General features: G+C 39.7%; 1 protein-coding gene across 2 annotated transcripts in view; it reads left to right on the top strand.

The window, feature by feature from the left end:
* Nucleotides 1-22,747, top strand: part of txlnb (taxilin beta) — a 135,758-nt gene extending 113,011 nt beyond the window's left edge. For both annotated transcript variants that reach the window (XM_018094300.2, XM_002936957.5), the window contains 2 exons: nt 21,017-21,112; nt 22,059-22,747. In XM_018094300.2, the coding sequence (XP_017949789.1) occupies nt 21,017-21,112; nt 22,059-22,508 (546 nt within the window). In that variant the 3' untranslated portion in view covers nt 22,509-22,747. The remainder of the gene's footprint in view (nt 1-21,016; nt 21,113-22,058) is intronic.
* Nucleotides 22,748-23,001: the final 254 nt, after the last annotated feature.

Raw genomic sequence — 23,001 nt, 5'->3', positions numbered from 1 at the left:
GACTTTTTAGTTTACCCAGGAAAACAATATATAGTTTTTTTCAGAACAACCTAAGCTTTCAAAATATGGTAGAATTGTTGTGTAATTCCAATTCTGTAACAAGATATAGGCTTCTAAATGTCTAAAAATTAAAAAAAAATTCAAGTTTTCCATAATATAAACACACATACTAGAAACAAAAATTATTATTTTATGCACGAATATACAACTGATTTGGAAAGTCCCATGTCTCCTGAATGTGCCAATACCAAATATTTATAGTTTTCACAAAAACTCCCAGCAGTACACTACCATATTTTCAAAGCACTGCTTCAGAAAGCTGCTTACTTTAGATTTCAAGGACAAAAATTCAACTAACAGAAGGTTTATCCCAGAAAATTGTACATTTTTGAAAAGAACAGATTCTGGGGAATACAGAATAAGCACAACTGTCTGTCTACTCCAAACTATAAAGTCACAATGCTTTCCTAAATTTATTGGTTTTTATCAAAATTTGTGAAATTTTTAAAAAATCGCTTCAAAGCTTCCAGTCTATAGTATCTTATCTCCTACAGGTCATAAAGTAACCAAATAAAACACCCTAAATATAAACACCAGGGGTCCACTGAACAGTTTGATGCCCAATATGTATAGGTTTACGGTTTACTTAAGTATGTGGCATGTAGGGGCCCCAATGTGAACATACCCCCATATGATCAATCATTTCTGTTATTTCAGCTCCAGCAAAATCAACACATTTACATCATTATATGTGGGATAAAGCTAGTAAAAATTACGCTCACCCCAGAAAGTCAAATATTTTTGGAAAGTACACATTCCCCCGAATCTAAAATGGGTACCCGTGTCTTTCCAAAGTACCAAGCCGCACAGCTTTTCTAAAGTTAGCAATTTTGATGACATTTCCAAAAATCACCTCAAAGCCTCCACTTTGCAGCATCTTATATTCCACATAGCATTAGGTACCAAGATAAAACACCCTGAATTTGAACACCAGTGGTCCACTGAATAGTTTGATGCCCAATATGTATAGGTTTACCTAAATATTTGGCATGTAGGGGCCCCAATGGGAACATTCCCCCATATGATCTATCATTTCAGCTCCTGCAAAATCAACACATTTACATCCTTTATGTGGGATAATGCTACAAAAAAAAGTACACTCACCCCAGAAAGCCATATATTTTTGGAAAGTACACATCCCCCCCGAATCTATAATGGGTAAACATTTCTTTTTGCTCCAAAGTGCCAGTTTGATGCCCAATATGCATAGATATACCAAAGTCTGTGGTGTGTACTGACCCCAAAATGAAAATAGCACATAAAGATTTCTCGCCTGCCAGCTCAGCTTTTGCATACAGAACCCCCTGTCAGTGTATTATGTGCCGAAACTTCCCCTAACTATACAGAAAATCTGCAAAGCTTTCCTAAAGTTATTGGTTTTTATGACATTTCAGAAAATCACCTAAAAATGTTGCAATTTGCCGCATTTATCTCATACAATTTCTTGCTTACAAAGGCAAGTCACCCCAAATAGGAACACCTAAGGTCTACTGAACAGTTTGATGCCCAATATGCATAGATATACCAAAGTCTGTGGTATGTACTGAACCCAAAATGAAAATAGCGCATATGGATTTCTCGCCTGCCAACTCAGCTTTTGCACAGAGCCCCCTGTCAGCGTATTATGTGCTGTAACACCCCCTAACTATACAGAGACCCCCAGAAAACCATATACAGGCAAGCTAAAATAGAGATGGAAAGGGATATTGCAGCTAGCAGTAAAAAGAATATAAAATGATTTTTTAATTATGTGAATAGTAAAAAAATGAAGCAAGAAGGGGTGGGAACCTTATTATCACGGCGGGGGGGGTAAGTTGGTTGATGAGAACGGGGAAAAAGCAGAAATTTTGAACTCTTATTTTTCATCTGTCTATATCCTCATATAGACAGATGAAAAATAAGAGTTCAAAATTTCTGCCAGCTAATGAAGGCTTCCCTTTTAATATGCCCAGTTCTAGTAATTTAGCTACTGACGCATGGGTCACTCGGGAGGAAATTCAAAAGATACTTGAACATGTAAAGGTAAACAAAGGTCCAGGACCGGATGGGATTCATCCCAGGGTATTAAATGAGCTGAGCGCTGTGATTGCCAAACCTCTTCACTTAATTTTTCAGGATTCGTTGAGGTCTGGCATGGTGCCGAGAGACTGGCGGATTGCTAATGTGGTGCCGTTATTTAAAAAGGGATCCCGTTCTCAGCCTGAAAACTATAGAGTTAGTCTAACATCAGTAGTAGGAAAACTTTTGGAAGGGGTAATAAGGGATAGGGTACTTGAATACATTGCAGTTCACAATACTATAAGTTTGTGCCAGCATGGTTTCATTCGTAACAGATCTTGCCAGACTAATTTAGTCGCCTTTTATGAGGCGGTGAGTAGGAACCTCGATGCTGGAATGGCAGTTGATGTCATCTACTTGGACTTTGCTAAAGCGTTTGATACAGAAGGTTAATGATCAAATTAAGGAATATTGGCCTAGAACATAATATTTGTAATTGGATAGAGAACTGGCTGAAGGATAGATTACAAAGAGTGGTGGTAAATGGAACATTTTCTAATTGGACCAGTGTGGTTAGTGGAGTACCGCAGGGGTCAGTCCTTGGTCCTTTGCTTTTTAACTTGTTTATTAATGACCTGGATGTGGGCATAGACAGTACTGTTTCTATTTTTGCTGATGACACAAAATTATGCAAAACTGTAGGTTCCATGCAGGATGTTGCCGCTTTGCAGAACGATTTGACAAAATTGGAAAACTGGGCAGCAAACTGGAAAATGAGGTTCAATGTTGATATGTGCAAAGTTATGCATTTTGGTAGAAATAATATAAACGCAAACTATCTACTGAATGGTAGTGTGTTGGGGGTTTCCTTAATGGAGAAGGATCTGGGGGTTTTTGTTGATAACAAGTTGTCTAATTCCAGGCAGTGTCATTCTGTGGCTACTACAGCAAATAAAGTGCTGTCTTGTATAAAAAAGGGCATTGACTCAAGGGATGAAAACATAATTTTGCCTCTTTATAGGTCCCTGGTAAGGCCTCACGTTGAGTATGCAGTGCAGTTTTGGGCTCCAGTCCTTAAGAAGGATATTAATGAGGTGGAGAGAGTACAGAGACGTGCAACTAAACTGGTTAAGGGGATGGAAGATTTAAAATATGAGGTTAGACTGTCGAGGTTGGGGTTGTTTTCCCTGGAAAAGAGGCGCTTGCGAGGGGACATGATTACTCTGTACAAGTATATTAGAGTGGATTATAGGCAGATGGGGGATGTTCTTTTTTCCCATAAAAACAATCAACAGAAAAAGCTAGTAGGTTTGTAAATATGCTAAATGACAACTTTTTATTTCAGGTGGTTCAAGAACCTACTCGGAATGAGTCTATTTTGGACCTGGTAATATCTAATAATACTGAACTTATCTCTAACATTTGTGTGGGTGAGCATTTGGGGAACAGTGATCACAACATGGTCTCCTTTGAGATAATGCTGCAGAGACAGCTCTATAAGGGAGTAACTAAAACGCTCAATTTTAGACGTGCAGACTTTGCCAGTTTAAGGGCATCTCTGCAATGTGTCAACTGGGAAAGGCTTTTCATGGGGTTAGACACAGAAGGAAAATGGAACATCTTTAAAACATTGCTTTGCAGGTATACACAACAGTATATTCCCCTTGTAAGCAAGGAGAGGCATCGCAAAGCAAAACCCTTATGGCTGAATAAAAGAGTTAAGGTCGAGGTTGGTAATAAAAAACGTGCTTTTAAAGCATTCAAGTTAGCTGGGACAGCGGAAACTTTCATCAGGTACAAGGAAGCAAATAAAGCATGCAAAAAAGCTATCAGGCAAGCTAAAATAGAGATGGAAAGGGATATTGCAGCTAGGAGTAAAAAGAATCCAAAATTATTTTTTAATTATGTGAATAGTAAAAAAATGAAGCAAGAAGGGGTGGGAACTTTATTATCACGGGGAGGTACGTTGGTTGATGAGAACGGGGAAAAAGCTGAAATTTTGAACTCTTATTTTTCATCTGTCTATACATCTGAGGAGCCAGATAATGAAGGCTTCCCTTTTAATATACCCAGTGCTAGTAATTTAGCTACTGGCGCATGGGTCACTCAGGAGGAAATTCAAAAGAGACTTGAACATGTAAAGGTAAACAAAGGTCCAGGACCGGATGGGATTCATCCCAGGGTATTAAATGAGCTGAGCGCTGTGATTGCCAAGCCTCTTCACATAATTTTTCAGGATTCGTTGAGGTTTGGCATGGTGCCGAGAGACTGGCGGATTGCTAATGTGGTGCCGTTATTTAAAAAGGGATCTCGTTCTCAGCCTGAAAACTATAGGCCTGTTAGTCTGACATCAGTAGTAGGAAAGCTTCTGGAAGGGGTAATAAGGGATAGGATAGTTGAATACATTGCAGTTCACAATACTATTAGTTTGTGCCAGCATGGTTTTATGCGTAACAGATCTTGCCAGACTAATTTAGTTGCCTTTTATGAGGAGGTGAGCAGGAACCTTGATGCTGGAATGGCAGTTGATGTCATCTACTTAGATTTTGCTAAAGCGTTTGATACAGTACCGCACAGAAGGTTAATGATCAAATTGAGGAATATTGGCCTAGAACATAATATTTGTAATTGGATAGAAAACTGGCTGAAGGATAGAGTACAAAGAGTGGTGGTAAATGGAACATTTTCTAATTGGGCCAGTGTGGTTAGTGGAGTACCGCAGGGGTCAGTCCTTGGTCCTTTGCTTTTTAACTTGTTTATTAATGACCTGGAGGTGGGCATAGAGAGTACTGTTTCTATTTTTGCTGATGACACTAAATTGTGCAAAACTATAAGTTCCATGCAGGATGCTGCCGCTTTGCAGAGCGATTTGACAAAATTGGAAAACTGGGCAGCAAACTGGAAAATGAGGTTCAATGTTGACAAGTGCAAAGTTATGCACTTTGGTAGGAATAATATAAACGCAAACTATCTACTGAATGGTAGTGTGTTGGGGGCATCCTTAATGGAGAAGGATCTAGGGGTTTTTGTAGATCACAAGTTGTCTAATTCCAGGCAGTGTCATTCTGTGGCTACTACAGCAAATAAAGTGCTGTCTTGTATAAAAAAGGGGCATTGACTCAAGGGATGAGAACATATTTTTGCCGCTTTATAGGTCCCTGGTAAGGCCTCACCTTGAGTATGCAGTGCAGTTTTGGGCTCCAGTCCTTAAGAAGGATATTAATGAGCTGGAGAGAGTGCAGAGACGTGCAACTAAACTGGTAAAGGGGATGGAAGATTTAAGCTATGAGGTTAGACTGTCGAGGTTGGGGTTGTTTTCTCTGGAAAAGAGGCGCTTGCGAGGGGACATGATTACTCTGTACAAGTACATTAGAGGGGATTATAGGCAGTTGGGGGATGTTCTTTTTTCCCATAAAAACAATCAGCGCACCAGAGGTCACCCCTATAGATTAGAGGAACAGAGCTTCCATTTGAAGCAGCGTAGGTGGTTTTTCACGGTGAGGGCAGTGAGGCTGTGGAATGCCCTTCCTAGTGATGTGGTAATGGCAGACTCTGTTAATGCCTTTAAGAGGGGCCTGGATGAGTTTTTGAACAAACAGAATATCCAAGGCTATTGTGATACTAATATCTACAGTTAGTATTACTGGTTGTATATATATAGTTTATGTATGTGAGTGTATAGATTGGTTAGTATAGGTTGTGTGCTGGGTTTACTCGGATGGGTTGAACTTGATGGACAATGGTCTTTTTTCAACCCTATGTAACTATGTAACTATGTAACTATGTAACGCACCAGAGGTCACCCCTTTAGATTAGAGGAACGGAGCTTCCATTTGAAGCAGCGTAGGTGGTTTTTCACGGTGAGGGCAGTGAGGTTGTGGAATGCCATTCCTAGAGATGTGGTAATGGCAGATTCTGTTAATGCCTTTAAGAGGGGCCTGGATGAGTTCTTGAACAATTAGAATATCCAAGGCTATTGTGATACTAATATCTACAGTTAGTTTTGGTGGTTGTATGTGTGGTTTGTGTATGTGGGTGTATGGATTGGTGGGTGTGGGTTGTGTGTGCTGGGTTTACTTGGATGGGTTGAACTTGATGGACTCTGGTCTTTTTTCAACCCTATGTAACTATGTATATGTAACTATGGCCGGCAGTTCAGTCCTGGTGATGCGCTGTGCTGATCTCACCACCCTCTGCAGAGCTTTGCGGTCCAAAGCATTACAGCTGCCATACCAGGTGGTGATACAGCCGGACAGAATGCTCTCAATGGTGCATCAATAGAAGTTTGTGAGTATTCTGGAGTCCATGCCGAACCTTCTCAGGCGCCGTAGATAGAAGAGCCGCTGTCTTGCAGCTTTTGTGATCACACCAACGTGGTGAGACCAACTAAGATCCTCACTGATATCGATGCCCAGGAATCTGAAGCAGCTGACTCTCTCCACCTCTGCTCCCTCAATGTGAATGGGGGTATGGCCTCCTCCCTGCAGTCTCCTGTAATCCACAATGAGCTCCTTAGTTTTGCTGACGTTGAGCAGCAGGTTGTTATCACGGCACCATGATGTCAGGGCTCTCACCTCTGCCCTGTATGCCAACTCATCTCCATTAGAAATGCAGCCGATGATAGTGGTGTCGTCTGCAAATTTGATGATAGTATTGGAGCCGTGTGTTGCTGTACAACACTTACTGGGGTAACCCCTCACCACAAATCTTGTGGTCATTTCCTCAATTTGCTTCTCCGCTAATTGTGTATCTGAGTTATTACACAAAACTCTACAAAACTGAGAAATGGGTAATGACTTTTTTAAGGTGAAAGGATGATTACTTGTAACAACACATTTTTATCGGTTGGTTTCTGAAAAAGTGTATAACCCAACTTCCGATTATTGATCCAAAATTCCAGGTCAAGAAAGTGGATATGCTCACTATTGATAACAGCTGTAAACTTGACAGGACTGTCTAGAGCATATATGTCAAACACAAGGCCCGGGGGCCAAATCCAGCCCACCTGGCTGTTTTATGTGGCCCTTGGTGAGTGTGTCTGACCATCCAGCCTGATCAATTTCCATTTTCCTCACATAGTAACTAAGACTAAGGGGTATATTTATCATGCTGTGTAAAAAGTAGAGTGAAGCATTACCAGTAATGTTGCCCAAGGCATCCAATCAGTAATCAGATTTCAACAGCAGCAAAGCATCTATTGGCTGCTATGAGCAACATCACTGGTAATGTCTTACTCCACTTTTTACACATTGTGATAAATATACCCCTTAGTATCTTACTAAGTATATTAATAAAAATGTTGGCCCGCGACTTAGCCTGTGTTTTAGATTTCAGCCCCCTTATGTGATTGAGTTTGACACCCCTGGTCTAGAGCATTAAGCTTTTTCACCATATCCAGGAACTCTTTTTCCGTGCCACACCATAACATAAGCATATCATCATATTTAGGTACAATGTGACTTTGCTCAAAACAATGCAACAATGCATATTCAAAACTAAAATAATTTGTGGTTAATGCTAATTCAAGTAATTCTAACACAAATGGTATCGGTGGTCCCTGGTAAATGTCCGAAGTCTCAAGAGTATATTGCACAGCTTCTAGCCCTGCTGCATGAGGAATACATGTGTACAGGCTAGTTACATCTAGACTAGCCAAAAACAATGGTTCATCATCAGTAATGGTCAATAACTTTAAACATTCCAATAAATGAGGAGTGTCCTTCAAATACGTAGGGATGGTTTGTACGGTTGGCTGCAATAAAGTATCTAAATATATACAAATGGGATGTAGAAGTGAGTCTCGACCAGACACAATCGGCCGCCCAGGAGGCCGTGTGAGGCTTTTATGTATCTTGGGAAGGGTATAAAGAACCAGACACATACTCATTTCAAAAATTCACTTAATTGTTTACTCACCACCTCCAATTGTTGCACAGTATCAATAACCCTATGAACTTTAGCCTTAAATGTAGCAACAGGGTCACCTGGTAAACGTCTGTATACTGTAGGGTCAGCCAATTGGCCCAAAATCTCATTTCGGTAATCACTGTAATACCTCCTCCCTTGTCAGCGGGATGGATAACAATACCTTTATCATCCATCAGCGACTTCAGGGCCGATCGTTCACTAGGAGAAAGATTATCATTGCATTTACTAGGCTTAAAGTAATTAGCCACGTATCTTTCAACCGTCTGTTTAAATAACTTAAGGCTGGATTGGTGACTGGAGGTGTAAATAAACTGTTCAATTTGGGTGTATTTGAAACCCTTGCAGTGTTATCAGTATGCAAAATATGATGTTTCAAGTTAATAGTGTGACACAGTTTAAAAAATTCCGCTTCCCATTGAAAGGACCTAAGGCGATCCATTGGTACAAACGAGAGGCCCCTACGTAAAAGGGGTAGAAGCCTCCATGGTAGAAATCGATTCGCTGGAAAGACCTTGTAACCTGTTAAGAGAAACCGCTTCATTATCTGAATCCCCAGAGCTGGCATCAATAGTGTTTAAAGGTTTCCTTGGCCCGTGACGGCATTGTCGCCTGGGACACTGAGAATAAAGCGGATCCATTTCAGCACTTAGCTACCTGTAAACTCTAAAATTGGTATAATCATCATTAACATGTCTCAGTTTATCCCTTTTTTATACCGTTTGTATACAATGGTTACCATGGTTACTATCACTTGGTTTGGCACCATTTTCTGTACAGTGGGGTATTTAAGGGGGTGGATACACACGGTCTTTTAGCATGTGCCGCTTCTGCAGAGTGTTTTTAACAAGGACAGCCCCCTGGGCAACGATCGTGTCACAGGACCGACCTCCAAGCAGCAGGCACGATTGCATCATGTCTGCTGCTTGGTCCCACTTCCTGCTTCCCATTCCCCGGCTCACTGACTCCCGGACTGCAGCAAGAAGACCAGGCATGCGTTCCATGCTTCAGGACAGGTAAGGGTGTTTTTTTTTTCTTTCATTTACACACTTATACACATTTACACATACTTACAGTACATACATTTACACACACATACAGTACACAATGTAGCTGTTTTTTTGTTTTTTTTCATTTTGCACACTTATATACACTCATATACACATATATACACACTTACACACTTTCACACAACTTTTACATGTGTGCACACATGTATACACAAACTTTTTTTTTTTACCACTTTGTTTTTAGTTTCTTTTCCCTAAAGACTGTTTATTTTGACAGTGTGACTATTGGATCAGATATTCTGACCACTAATTACACTGTTGTGTGACTTATTTTGTTGTTTCACTGATTTGCACGATTTTTGTGGTTTTATTGCATTTTTTTTTATCCCTGTATTAGTGTTCCTAATCTGTTTTTAGCATAGCTTTGCAATGTGTACATTTGGTGTACAAAAATAACTTTACCTATTTTGAATTCATCAGAATGTGTACTTTACAAAAATATATGGTTTTCTGGGGGTCTCTGTATAGTTTGGGGGTCTTACAGCACATAATACGCTGTCAGGAGGCTCTGTGTGCAAAATGTGTACTTTCTAAAAATATATGACTTTTTGTGTTGAGAGTACTTTATACTAGCTTTATTCCACATATAATGATGTAAATAAGTTGATTTTGCAGGAGCTGGAATGACAGAAATGATAGATCATATGGGGGTATGTTCACATTGGGGCATGCCACATATTTAGGTAACCCTATACATATTGGGCATGAAACTGTTTAGTGGACCCCTGGCATTCATATTTAGGGTGTTTTATTTGGTTAATGTATGACCTGTAGGAGATTAGATACTATAGACTGGAAGCTTTGAAGTGATTTTTTAAAAATGTCACAAATTTTGATAAAAACCAATAACTTTAGGAAAGCATTTTGACTTGATACTTTGGAGTAGGCAGACAATTGTGCAATTTTCTGGGATAAACCTTCTGTTAGTGGAATTTTTGGCCTTGAAATCTAAAGTATGCAGCTTTCTGAAGCAGTGCTTTGGAAATTTGGTAGTGTACTGCTGGGAGTTTTTGACCTATACAAGTGAGAAATTTCCATAAAACTATATATATTTGGTATTGGCACATTCAGGAGACATGGGATTTTCCAAATCAGTTGTATTTTCGTGCATAAAATAATTTTTGTTTCTGGTATGTGTGTTTATATTATGGATATAAGTTATTTTTTTCATTTTTAGACATTTAGAAACCTATATCTTGTTACAGAATTGGAATCCTGAAAATATATATATATATTGTTTTCCTGGGTAAACTAAAAGTCCCCCAGAGGAACGGCCCCTAAAGTGAAACAGTTTAAAATATTCAAAAACTGTCTGGCAATGCAAGTTCCGCTTTGACCAAAACAGCTGGCAGTTAAAAGGTTAAAGGAGACATATTGGATAAACTAAAAAAAAATATCTTGTAGTCCGTTATGATATGATATGATGTTATAATATGGTGCTGATTTCACTTTGGGCTAAACATTAATACTATCTGTAAAAATTGCCCCTTTATTGCAGCTCCCTATAGATCCTCTCAGGTCCCTGTCTCTTTTTCAAATGAGGGGTGGACAGGCCTGGACTGGGAGTCAAAACAGACCCTGGCATTTCAAGTACACAGAGGCCCAAACAGCCCCCACCAGCCCCATAGTGACTGTCTATGGCATTTTACAGCAGCCCCTCTGGAATTTGACAGTACACACAGACATCCAGTCCAGGTCTGGGGGTGGGCATGTCCTAACACTCTCTGCCAGAAGCACAGTAGGAGGGGATAGCCAATCACAGGCCTTCAATCACACAAGCAAACACAGGCTTCAGTTCCCTATCAGCACAGTACAGAATCAGAATCCAGAAGAGAAGTCAAACAGGCATGGGTCAGTCCAGATGGAGTTCACTCAACATCAGGATACAGGCAAGGGTCCAAACCAAATACACAGAATCACTGTACACCCAGGAAGGTAAATTGGGTTTTAATTCTGATTTACGTCCTTCTGTATTAGTATTGAATGTTCCAAACTCTATAGGGGAAGCATTAGTGTCCTATACAACAAAAAAATTGTGACAGTAGACCTTTGAAGGTTTACACAAGATTAATGTGAACAAGGCACCTGGGCCAGATGGGATACATCCCCGGGTACTGAGAGAGCAAGGTTCAGTTTTACAGTGGCCTCTGTTTCTGATTTTCTCAGACTTGCTTTCATCTGGTATGGTACCTATTGACTGGAAGGTCTGGATAGGTCATTCCTATATTTAAAAAATGAAAAAGATCTCAGCCTGGCAATTATAGGCCAGTAAGTTTGACATCCATGGTGGGCAAGTTATTTGAAGGCTTGTTAAGGGGTCACATTCAACATTTTGTACTGGAGAATGGCATTATGTGCAGTAATCAGCATGGCTTTATGAAGGACAGGTCATGTCAGACCAATTGAATTGCTTTTTATGATGAGATAAGTAAGAAGCTGGACATTAGGAGTGCAGTAGATGTGATCTATTTGGATTTTGCCAAAGCATTTGATACCATTCCCCACAAACGACTGCTTTCTAAACTAAGGTCTATTGGTCCTAGTGAAGTCGTTTGCACATGGGTGGGAAACTGGATACAAGATCGGGTACAGAGGGTGGTTGCTAATGGTGCATTCTCTACTTGAAGTAAGGTAAGGTAAGTAAGTGGGGTCCCTCAGGGTTCTGTTCTGGGTCCACTTTTGTTTAACTTGTTCATAAATGACTTAGGGGAGGTTAATATAAGTAATGTATTAGTGTTTGCAGATGACACAAAACTCTGCAGACCAGCCAAGTCTATCCAGGATGTGGCATCTTTGCAGCAAGATCTTGACAAACTGGCAATCTGGGCAGCTAAGTGGCAGATGAGATTTAATGTGGATAAATGTAATGTCATGCACCTGGGATGTAAAAATATACAAGCCACTTATGGAGAAGGACCACTATAATGGAGAAGGACCTTGGAGTCCTTGTAGATAATAAACTTGGCTATAGTAAGCAATGCCAGGCAGCAGCTGCTAGGGAAAACAAGGTTTTGAGCTGTATTTAAAGGGGCATAGATTCACGGGAGGAGGGTGTTATTTTTCCCCTTTACAGAGCGCTGGTAAGGCCCCATCTAGAATATGTTGTTCAGTTTTGGTCTCCAGTGCTCAAACAGGACATTATTGAATTAGAGAGGGTGTTATTGTACAGCGCTGCGGAATATGTTGGCGCTTTATAAATAAATGTTAATGTAATGTAATGTAATGTGCAGAGAAGGGCAACTAAGCTGGTAAAAGGTATGGAAAGTCTCAGTTATGAAGAAAGACTGGCCAAGTTGGGTTTGTTTACACTGGAGAAGAAGCGCTTAAGAGGTGACATGATAACTATGTATAAATATATAAGGGGGTCATATAATCTCTCTAATGCTTTATTTACCAGTAGGTCCTTCCAACGGATATGAGGGCACCCACTCCATTTAGAAGAAGGGAGATTCTAGATGCCCCATCTAGAATATGCTGTTCAGTTTTGGTCTCCAGTGCTCAAACAGGACATTATTGAATTAGAGAGGGCAACTAAGCTGGAAAAGGGTATGGAATGCCTCTGATAGGAAGAAAGACTGGCCAAGTTGGTTTACACTGGAGAAGAGGCAGTTAAGAGGTGACATGATAACTATGTATAAATATATAAGGGGATCATATAATAACTTCTCTAATGCATCATTTACCAGTAGGTCCTTCCAACTGACACAAAAGCACCCAATCCATTTAGAAGAAGGGAGATTCCATTTAAATATTAACAGCCCAGTCAAATGTTGCATCCCAGCAGGTCTCAGTGATACCAGTTATATCATAATCGTCAGTACATGCAATAGACTCCAGCTCTTCTAATTTCCCTGACAAGTTTCATGCATTAGCCAGCATGCAGTGGAGGTTACTAACTTTCCCTCTGATATTTACATTAGGTAAATCCAAGAGTTAAATCCAAGGTTACTATTAGGCTGTTTCCTTTGTAATGGAAGAAACTCCTTAGCTGGTAAACTGTATGCCCCCCCCTCACTCCTCCTTACTTACCACCACCCCCTCCCCCTGCCTAGTTTAAACACTCTTCCAGTCTCTTAAACATTCTTTGAATGACTAGAATAAATAAAACTTTATACCTTGTTTTAAACTCCTTTAGTTTGTAACTCCTCTGTTTATAACTCCACTCATAGAGCCACTCCACTTACAGAGCAGCTAACCACTGGACTCCCAGTGGTTCTATTTATGCTGTGTGTTCAGGTGCAACTAATCAAACCCCACCCACCTTAAAATGAGGGAAAGAAATGTAACTACAAAGTAATGCAACTTCTGGCAAACTTGCTTACAGCCTTATAGTTCACTGAACTTTGTAATTTAACTTAAACAGCAAAAACTTTGAAAAATTAAACCACAATAGTTAAACACAAATTACTTTAAATAACAGGTAATAAAATATACTTATCCATTTTTTGTTGATTTGACTTGGAAAAGTTGCTTTTAACCAGTCGCTAGCCTATTAGTAGTATACTAATACTACTAATACTAATAATTCTATAAGGAACCAGTTTACCAATTATCATGCACAAGGTCCCCAAATATGTTGTCCAATACAAAGAAAGCTGCATTTGTCTTTAAGAGTGAGCACTTCAGCTAGATGCAACAATATGGTTAAAAGTCACTGTAATTCGCTGATTAATAGTCAATTGCTTCACTTATACCTTGGAAGATGTTTCATTTTGATGGCAGTTCCACCTTAAGAATCTTGCAAAGACTCATAAATAGGATTTCACACAGCGCCAGGCCAAGTTGAACCGGTACCCTAGGCCACCCAGACTGCCACCTGTTGGTCAGGTAGACAATGAGCAGGCAGTGGGAAACAAGGGCAATGAGCAGTAGACAATGAGCAGGCAGTTGGAAACAAGGGCTGAACTAAGGTAGGCAACAGAACAGAATTAATGTTTTAAACCCTTTTCAGAGACTTAAATCAGTATAGCCAACAATTACATATTTAGTAGTAAGTTAGGTTGAAAAAAGACGTACATCCATCACGTTCAACCATAATGCCTATATTACCTGCCTAACTTCTAGTTGATCCAGAGGAAGGCAAAAAAACCCCATCTGAAGCCTCTCTAATTTGCCACGGAGGGGAAAAAATTCCTTCCTGACTCCAAGATGGCAATCGGACCAGTCCCTGGATCAACTTGTACTAAGAGCTATCTCCCATAACCCTGTATTCCCCTCACTTGCTAAGAAGCCATCCAGCCCCTTCTTAAAGCTATCTAATATATCAGCCAGTATGACTGATTCGGGGAGGGAATTCCACAACTTCACAGCTCTCGCAGTAAAGAAACCTTTCCGAATATTTAAATGGAATCTCCCTTCTTCTAAATGGAGTGGGTGCCCTCATATCCGTTGGAAGGACCTACTGGTAAATAAAGCATTAGAGAGATTATATGACCCCCTTATATATTTATACATAGTTATCATGTCACCTCTTAAGCGCTTCTTCTCCAGTGTAAACAAACCCAACTTGGCCAGTCTTTCTTCATAACTGAGACTTTCCATACCTTTTACCAGCTTAGTTGCCCTTCTCTGCACATTACATTACATTAACATTTATTTATAAAGCGCCAACATATTCCGCAGCGCTGTACAATAACACCCTCTCTAATTCAATAATGTCCTGTTTGAGCACTGGAGACCAAAACTGAACAACATATTCTAGATGGGGCCTTACCAGCGCTTTGTAAAGGGAAAGAATAACACCCTCCTCCCGTAAATCTATATCCCTTTTAATACAGCTCAAAATCTTGTTTGCCCTTGCAGCTGCTGCCTGGCATTGCTTGCTACAGCCAAGTTTATTATCTACAAGGACTCCAAGGTCCTTCTCCATTATGGATTTGCCTAATGCCTAGTGCAGTCCCATTAAGGGTATAAGTGGCTTGCATATTTTTACATTCCAGGTGCATGACCTTACATTTATCCACATTAAATCTCATCTGCCACTTAGCCACCCAGATTGCCAGTTGGTCAAGATCCTGCTGCAAGGATGCCACATCCTGGATAGAATTGACTGGTCTGGAGTTTTGTGTCATCTGCAAACACTGATACATTGCTTATAATACCCTCCCCTAAGTCATTTATGAACAAGTTAAACAAAAGTGGACCCAGTACAGAACCCTGAGGGACCCCACTGAGAACCTTATTCCAAGTAGAGAATGTACCATTAATGGCCACCCCCGCCAGATTTCTACCCATGTGTAAATTACTTCTCTAAGACCAATAGACCTTAGTTTAGAAAGCAGTCATTTGTGGGGAACAGTATCAAATGCTTTGGTAAAATCCAAATAGATTACATCTACTGCATCCCCACTGTTTAGCTTCTTACTTACCTCATCATAAAAAGCAATTCAATTGGTCTGACATGACCTGTCCTTCATAAAGCCATGCTGATTACTGCTCATAATGCCATTTTCCAGTACAAAATTATGTATGTGATCCCTTAACAAGCCTTCAAATAACTTGCCCACCAGGTTAAAGAGATAGTCTTATGAAATAATGTAACAGATTACCTAGACTTCATTGGGTAATCCTGAAGATAAATGACAACTTAATTTAGCTATTGACCTTTTAACAGAAAATGAAATTTTAGAAAAAACACTTACAGTGGACAATGTCAGCAGTCATTTGTATGAGGATAGTATACCTACCCGGCTTTATGGCTACTCCTCTAATGTAATAAAAAGGGATAGATACATTTTTATTGACACTTTTTACACTAATGTTTCACATGATTTTAAACTCCTCCAGACAAATAAAAAATTTTGCTCTTATTAAACCCTTAATGAACAAACAGCATTACTGGAATTATCGGAGGACCCAACCATTGTAATTAAAGCTACTGATAAAGGAGGAGGTATATTTATTTTATCTACACTTGATTACACTAAAGAAGCACTTAGTCTATTAAGTGATCCTGTAATTTATTTCAAGTTAAATAAGGATTCGACACCGAAATATCTTGAAGTTTTAAAACACAGAGGTTATGACACAAAGGTAATCACAAAAGCAGGAGCTGAATACATTTTAAAAATTGATTGTAAAATGCCCTATTTCTATTATTTACCCAAAATATATAAAAACATTATTAATCCACCAGGCCAACCGATCATAGCTGGTATTGATTGTTTAACACAGGGGTCCCCAACCACCGGGGCGCGGACCGGTGCTGGGCCGTGGACTGATTAGCACTGGGCCGCCACCGTTCCCCTGGAGCATAATAAGTCGTACCCAGAGAGGCACAAATTCAACAAGCATCACATTTAAGGCGCAAACGAACATGCCGAAAGCAATATTGCGCGAACGAACGCAATGCGCAAATGCATGTAAGACCGCGCCTGGAATTCGCGCTCCCCGCCCTGGTCCGAGGAAAAATTTTTCTCCTTGCAACCGGTCCTTGGAGAAATAAAGGTTGGGGACCCCTGGTTTAACATCAAATGTATCTCATTTTGTAGATGTACATTTACAAAAATATATTGTTAATTTTCTGTCCTATGTAAAGGACACTCAACATATTCTCAGGATAGTATATGACTTACCTTGGAGTGATGACTATCTTTGGGCTACAGTGAATGCTCAGACCCTATATACAAATACAGTATATGCAATGAACTAGGGGTTAAAGGAGACATTTTATACAAAGTTCATATTCAGTTATAATATTCATCCTCCCTCAAAATGTGAAATGATGCAGAAAAAAAGATGTTTTGAAAGCATTTTACCTCCTAAAACTGTCATTATATGAGAGCTGCATAGACAACCTCTCAAGTCAGAGTGAAATGAAAGATGGGAGTGTCCCTTCAGTTATCCATATGGTCTTAATGAGATATCTGATTTTCTTACCATCTAATACTATTTTAAATTTTCCCCAGTAGAAATTATTATATGTATGGCTAGTATACCTTCTTAGTTAGTATTAAAGTCTTTTTTCCTAAAAGAAACTTACTTGCGGCGCGTCGTGGAAGGGAGACAGCGGACGCCCTGGGTGGGATCGACCCAGTCCGATGCTACTGACGCTGCTGTCTCCTTGGAGAATATCCTGGAAGCATGTTCCCCTCTCCCAGTCTTTTTAGCTTTTTGGCCTCCCTTCTGGATGCCCTTCAGGGTGCTCAAAGTGCTTCTGCTTTGACTGCCCAGTATTCTGCCCTGGTTGCTTTTCCTGCTGTGGTACAACATTCGGAGCCCAAGATTCCTGCTCCTATGCCTTATGTGGGAGATCCTGAGGTATGCCGTGGGTTCCTGAATCAGTGTCTCGTTCAGTTTGAGCTTTTCCCTCTGAAGTTCCCCACTGAAAAGTCCAAGGTTGCATATTTTATCGCACTGCTCTATGGCAAAGCGGTAGACTCACTGCCTGGAGTGTATGCCTGCTCCAATCATGTTGCTACATGTTGCATTAGGCCTTATGATTGCCCTATTGAACTTATCTTTGGCACTGTTCCTCCAAGGGGTAGAATTTATCCATTATTAGTCCCAGAGACCCAAGGCATGAAAGAGTACATCCAAAAGAATCCTTCCAGAGGCTTCATTAGAAAATCTTGTTATCCTGCTGATCTCAGAACGTGTATCGACTACCGTGGTCTTAATAAAATTGCAGTCAGGAATCGTTATACACTCCCCCTAATTCCGGAACTCTTTGACACATTAAAAAAAGGCAAGATTTTCTCTAATTTAATCTTTGGGGTGCTTACAACATGATCCCTATCCGTCAAGGGGATGAGTGAAAAACTGCATTCAATACCCGTGATGCCCACTATGAGTATCTTAGTCATTCCCTTTGGGTTGCGCAATGCCCCTGCAGTTTTTCAAGACTTCATAAATTATATTTTTCGTGACATGTTACAATTGTGTGTTATAGTATACCTCGATGATATCTTGATGTTTTCCTCTTCCTTATCTGAACATATTCCTCAAGTCAAGTCAGTTCTACAATGTCTCAGAAAGAATATCCTTTATGCAAAATTGGAGAAATGTGAGTTCCATAAGTCTAAGATTTCTTTCCTAGGGTACATTGTTCCTTCTTCTGGCTTTGAGATGGATCCTGCCAAGGTTTCTTTGGTTATAAAGTGGCCTATACCTGTAGATGTTTCCTTGGTTTTGCTAATACAGAAGATTCATTAAAGGATTTTGTCAAATCGTGGCTCCCATCACAGCTCTCACTCATAAAGACTCTAAGTCTCTCTGGTCTTCTGAGGCTCAAAAAGCTTTTGAATCTCTAAAGCTTTTGCTTATGCTCCAGTACTGAATCACCCAGATACATCTCATCCATTTACCTTAAAAGTTGAAGCTTCCAATACAGGGGTAGAAGCTATTTTATCCCAGCAAATTATTTCCAAGTTCTCCTTTACTCCTGTGCCTTTTTCTCCTAAATATTATCACCTACTGACAGAAATTATGATATTGGCAATTGGGAGCTACTGGCCATAAAATTGGCTTTGGATGAATGGTGTCATCCACTAGAGAGAGCTTTGGAGCCTGTTACTATTCTTACTGACCACAGGAACTTGGAATACATTTCTTCTGCTAAAAGATTGAACCCTCGACAAGATAGATGGGCATTATTCTTATTCAGGTTCAATTTCATCATCTTCTACAGGCTTGGGTCCAAGAACATTAAGGTTAATGCCCTATCCAGATCCCTGACTTCAAAAGAAGCTTCCTCAGTACCACCCTGCCCAATTATACTCCCTGAGTGAGTGGTTGCTCCTGTTTTCCTAGACGGTCTGCTTCTGAAGTTTCTTTAGAGTCCCTGGCTGTTAAGACTTTTGTTCCTCAGGTCTCTCAGATCCTCTTGTGGGGTCATTCCTGTAAAATTGCAGACCATCCAGGTGTTAAGAAGTCACTTGATCTCATTTTCAGATATTTTTGGTGGCCTTCTCTCATTAAATGTTACACATTATCTTGCTGCATGGTCCATCTGTGCTCAGCAGAAATTCCTCGCTGTCCCCCTGTCTGTGGTCTCCTCCATCTGTTAAACCCTGGTTCGATATATCTATGGACTTTATTGTAGATCTACCAAAGTCAGCAGATTTTACTACAGTTCTGATGGTTGTAGATTATTTTTCCAAGATGGCTCACTTCATTCCTCTAAAGAAGCTTCCAGCTGCAGCTCTTCTGGCAAGAATCTTTATTAAAGAGATTTTCTGTCTTGGTTTTCCCTTATCCATTGTATCTGACCGAGGAGTCCAGTTTGTCTCCTGCTTTTGGCATGCTTTTTGTAAACTGTTGGGAATTGGCCTACATTCCTCTTTTTCTTTTTCAGCATATCATCCACAAAGTAATGGCCAAACAGAGAGAATCACTTTCTTTACTGTTTTATTTCTCAAAATCATGACAACTGGTCAGAACTCCCCTGGGCTGAATTTGCTCATACTAACCCCAGACATGAAGCCTTGGGTTTTTTTCCCATTTTTTCGGTTTATGGACAGAATCCCCTTTGTAGAGAAAGTACTTTTTCAATGCTCAAAGTGGATGTCCCTGCCACTGAAGCTGCTGGTCATGACTTTAAGTCTATTTGGTCTACTACTCATCAGGCTCTGGGAGAAGGCTTCTGCCTGTCAAAAGAAGGCAGCTGACAGACATTATAGACTGGCTCCATGCTTTGAGGCTGAAGACTCTGTATGGTTAGCTACAAAGAATATCAAACTTTATGTTCCTTCCTCTAAGTTGGGTCCTCGTTACATTGGTCCTTTTAAGATCAAAGCTGTTTGTGTGAAGCTCGAGCTTCTTCCCAGTATGAACATTTCAAACTCCTTCCATGTCTCTCTCCTTAAACTGGTGGTTAGTAATGTTTTTTTTCTGCTTCTCCTCCTCCTACTCCTGTTTCCATTGAAGGTCATCAAGAATTTGAGGTTCAGAAGATTGTGGATACTTGCAAGTTTAGAGGTAACATTCAACACCTTATTCATCGGAAGAGGTTTGGTCCTGAGAAAAGATGCTAGGTGTCAGCTAGAGACACTCATGCTCCTCGCTTGGTAAGCTTTTTCACAAAAAGTTTTCCCTGATGGGCACTCCTAAAAGGTGGGGGCCCCTCTGCTTGGGTTCTGGTACACATTCTTTCCCAGTGCACTCTGGTATGCTAACGCTGGCACCACTTACCGTTTTGTCAGCGGACGCAAAATTCTCATTTAAATAGCAATCCTTGACTGACTTTGCTGAAGCCTGTTGCTGATTTCTGCTGGCTTTTGACTCTTGCCTGTCCTTGACTTATGAATTTCTGCTGCCTGCCACTGACCATTTTCCTGACTTTACACTTGACCTGAACCAATCCCTTTGGTACCACATTGTTTATAGTATTCATGTCAAATTCGTCTGCAGAAAGTCCGGGGCCCCAAATAGGCATCGGTGAATACCTAACACCTAAGAGTGTGGCAGTTTATGGGCCTTCTAAGTGGTAAATTTATTTTTGCTACACCTAGCACAATGTGTTTATGTTTTTATTTAAAGGAGAAGGAAAGGCTAATAAAGAGTTAATCTCAAGCTGCAGGCATACCTTCAGTTCTCTCAATAGTGCCCTTAAGTCTCCCCATATTTCTCCCATTCAGATGATCAGAAGCCTCATAGGAAAAAAAACGCTGAGCTCTGTAAAGAAAATTTCTATAATGCCTCGCTCCTGCACCAAGACCAAGACTGGTGTACATGCTCAGCTAGTAAGACTATGAGGAAACTTCCTGCTTATTGGCTCAGATCCAAATTCCTAATGGGGAGGAGGGAGTTCTTAGCATTCTTGTGGGAGCAGGAGAGAGGAGAGAGCTGCACGTCTCTGGCCCAGGAAGAAAAGACCAAAATCTTTTTTCTTTTGATAGAGGACTCAGTGCAGTGTTTCTTTGAGTGCTTATGGCTGTATTTACATAGACCTTTCTGATAAAGCTACTGAGTTTTTACCTTTCCTTCTCCTTTAATAACTGGATTCTATGGTATCATTTTGCTAGATGACAAAGAAAATGAAGAAATTAGAAAAGGATACCAGCACATGGAAAACACGATTTGAGAACTGTAATAAAGCTCTGCTGGACATGATTGAAGAGGTGAGTTTTTGACTGACAGATTAAAAATTTATATGTATAGGCTTGTGTTTAGTTAGCTTTAATCACCTGATGTCGCACCTTAAGGAGCTATATGGGGTGAGCAAAAGAGCAAAGACTTGGAATTGAAACCTGGGGATAAAACAGTGAAAAGCAAGGAAGGGAGTTTGGTGGGCTAGAGACACATATGGAGAAAGACTAAGAGAAAGAAAAAGTGAGAGAGAGAGGAACCACCAAGAGTAACAGACTCATGGTGGGTTATGGACATTTATATATGTTACAATAAACACCTGGGACAGTCATTAAAATAGGCCAGTCAGATTTAAAACACTTATTTATTAAATACGTACAGAATTAGCTTTTTGTTTTAGTACCAATGTGTTAGCACAACTTTTGGTTTGTCATGTCTACTGATCAGGGCCCTATTAACATTTTGAATTTGTATTAATATTAGTTTTTTATGGAATTAGTATTTTTGATGTATGCACTCTTCTGTTGTACAATACTGCCAAATATAATGGCCTTTGAAAAAATGTGTTAATAATAGTAACTTAAATTCCATAATAAGTTAAACTCATCTAAGTCCACAGGTTAGCTGTCCTCCTGACAGAAAAGCAGCATTATAATATTTAATAAAGAAAAGTAACACCTTTTGACCAATATCCAGATGCTGGCAAATAAAGTTATAATGATTTTGTACATAATATAAGTAGGAGACTTTCAACAAGATAATTTTTTAAAAATCTGCATTTACTGCTGATCACAAAATCTAAATAAATGTGAAATAAATGTAATAATTTATAGCACTTAAATGGTTTTGCACAGTCTTTAAGTTTAAATGAATCTTTAGTGTTTTATACAGTGTTATTTATCTGCTAAAATGTTGCACATGTATCAAAAATATTGTCTCCATAGGCCATGCTCACCCATCTTCTTATTTGTTCTATAGAAATCAGTGAGGGCCAAAGAATATGATTGCTTTACACTGAAAATTCAGAGGCTAGAAAAGCTCTGCAGAGCTTTGCAGGAGGAAAGAATTGAACTGTACAGAAAGATTAAAGAAGCCAAAGTCCATGAAATTGAAGAAGACGAAGATGATGTCAATATCGACACTGAAGACATTTGTGCTGCAGACCACAATGAAAATAATACCAGCGAGCAGTCGACCATAGATGACAAGATCATCAAAAACCTGGAAACAGCATTTATGGTGACCCACCATTTGGTGGATATGCCAGAAGAACTTAGCCTGGAATGTCTAAAATCTGATCCTAGCAATTTCTCTGAAGTGGAAAATCTTGTGCAAGGTGCATGCTGTCCAGAAGTCTTTGAGAGACAACCTTTACATGAGAAACCACAACAGGCAGAAACAGATGATGACATGGAAGCTGTTGACTAAACCAAATTTAAATATTTATTTGTTTGTTTTGGCATAAAAAGGTATTATGGAGAGCCACCACTGTGGATAAGGCTCTCAGGACTAAGATCACAACCTGCTCCTCTAGTAAATGTCACTGGAGCTCATAAAGTAAGATACAGTTAAAAACCTCAATGGGAAATATGCATTAGGGCATATGCATTCCTTTTTCATTAATGTAAAAGTTATATTTACCATAAAATTAACTTTAAACATGTAAACATTGGTATTCCTAACCAACCAAGAGATATTTTTTCAAACAGGTAAACAGTAAGTAGCACCTGCTGATTAGCTCCTATGGGCTAGTAGACCTTTATACATTTGACATTATTTGGTATTAATCACAGTGAAACCTCAATTTTACATAGCCTATTTTTCTCTCATTTTACATAATCTTTTGTGATAAAATGCATAATTTCCCAGATTTTACACTTTTTTTCTGGTCCCCTGAAAAACTTTAAGAGGGGTTCTACTG

This window comes from Xenopus tropicalis, chromosome 5 (genome assembly GCF_000004195.4).
Source record: "Xenopus tropicalis strain Nigerian chromosome 5, UCB_Xtro_10.0, whole genome shotgun sequence".
NCBI lineage: Eukaryota > Metazoa > Chordata > Amphibia > Anura > Pipidae > Xenopus > Xenopus tropicalis.
This window is presented reverse-complemented; position numbering and strand designations above follow the sequence as displayed.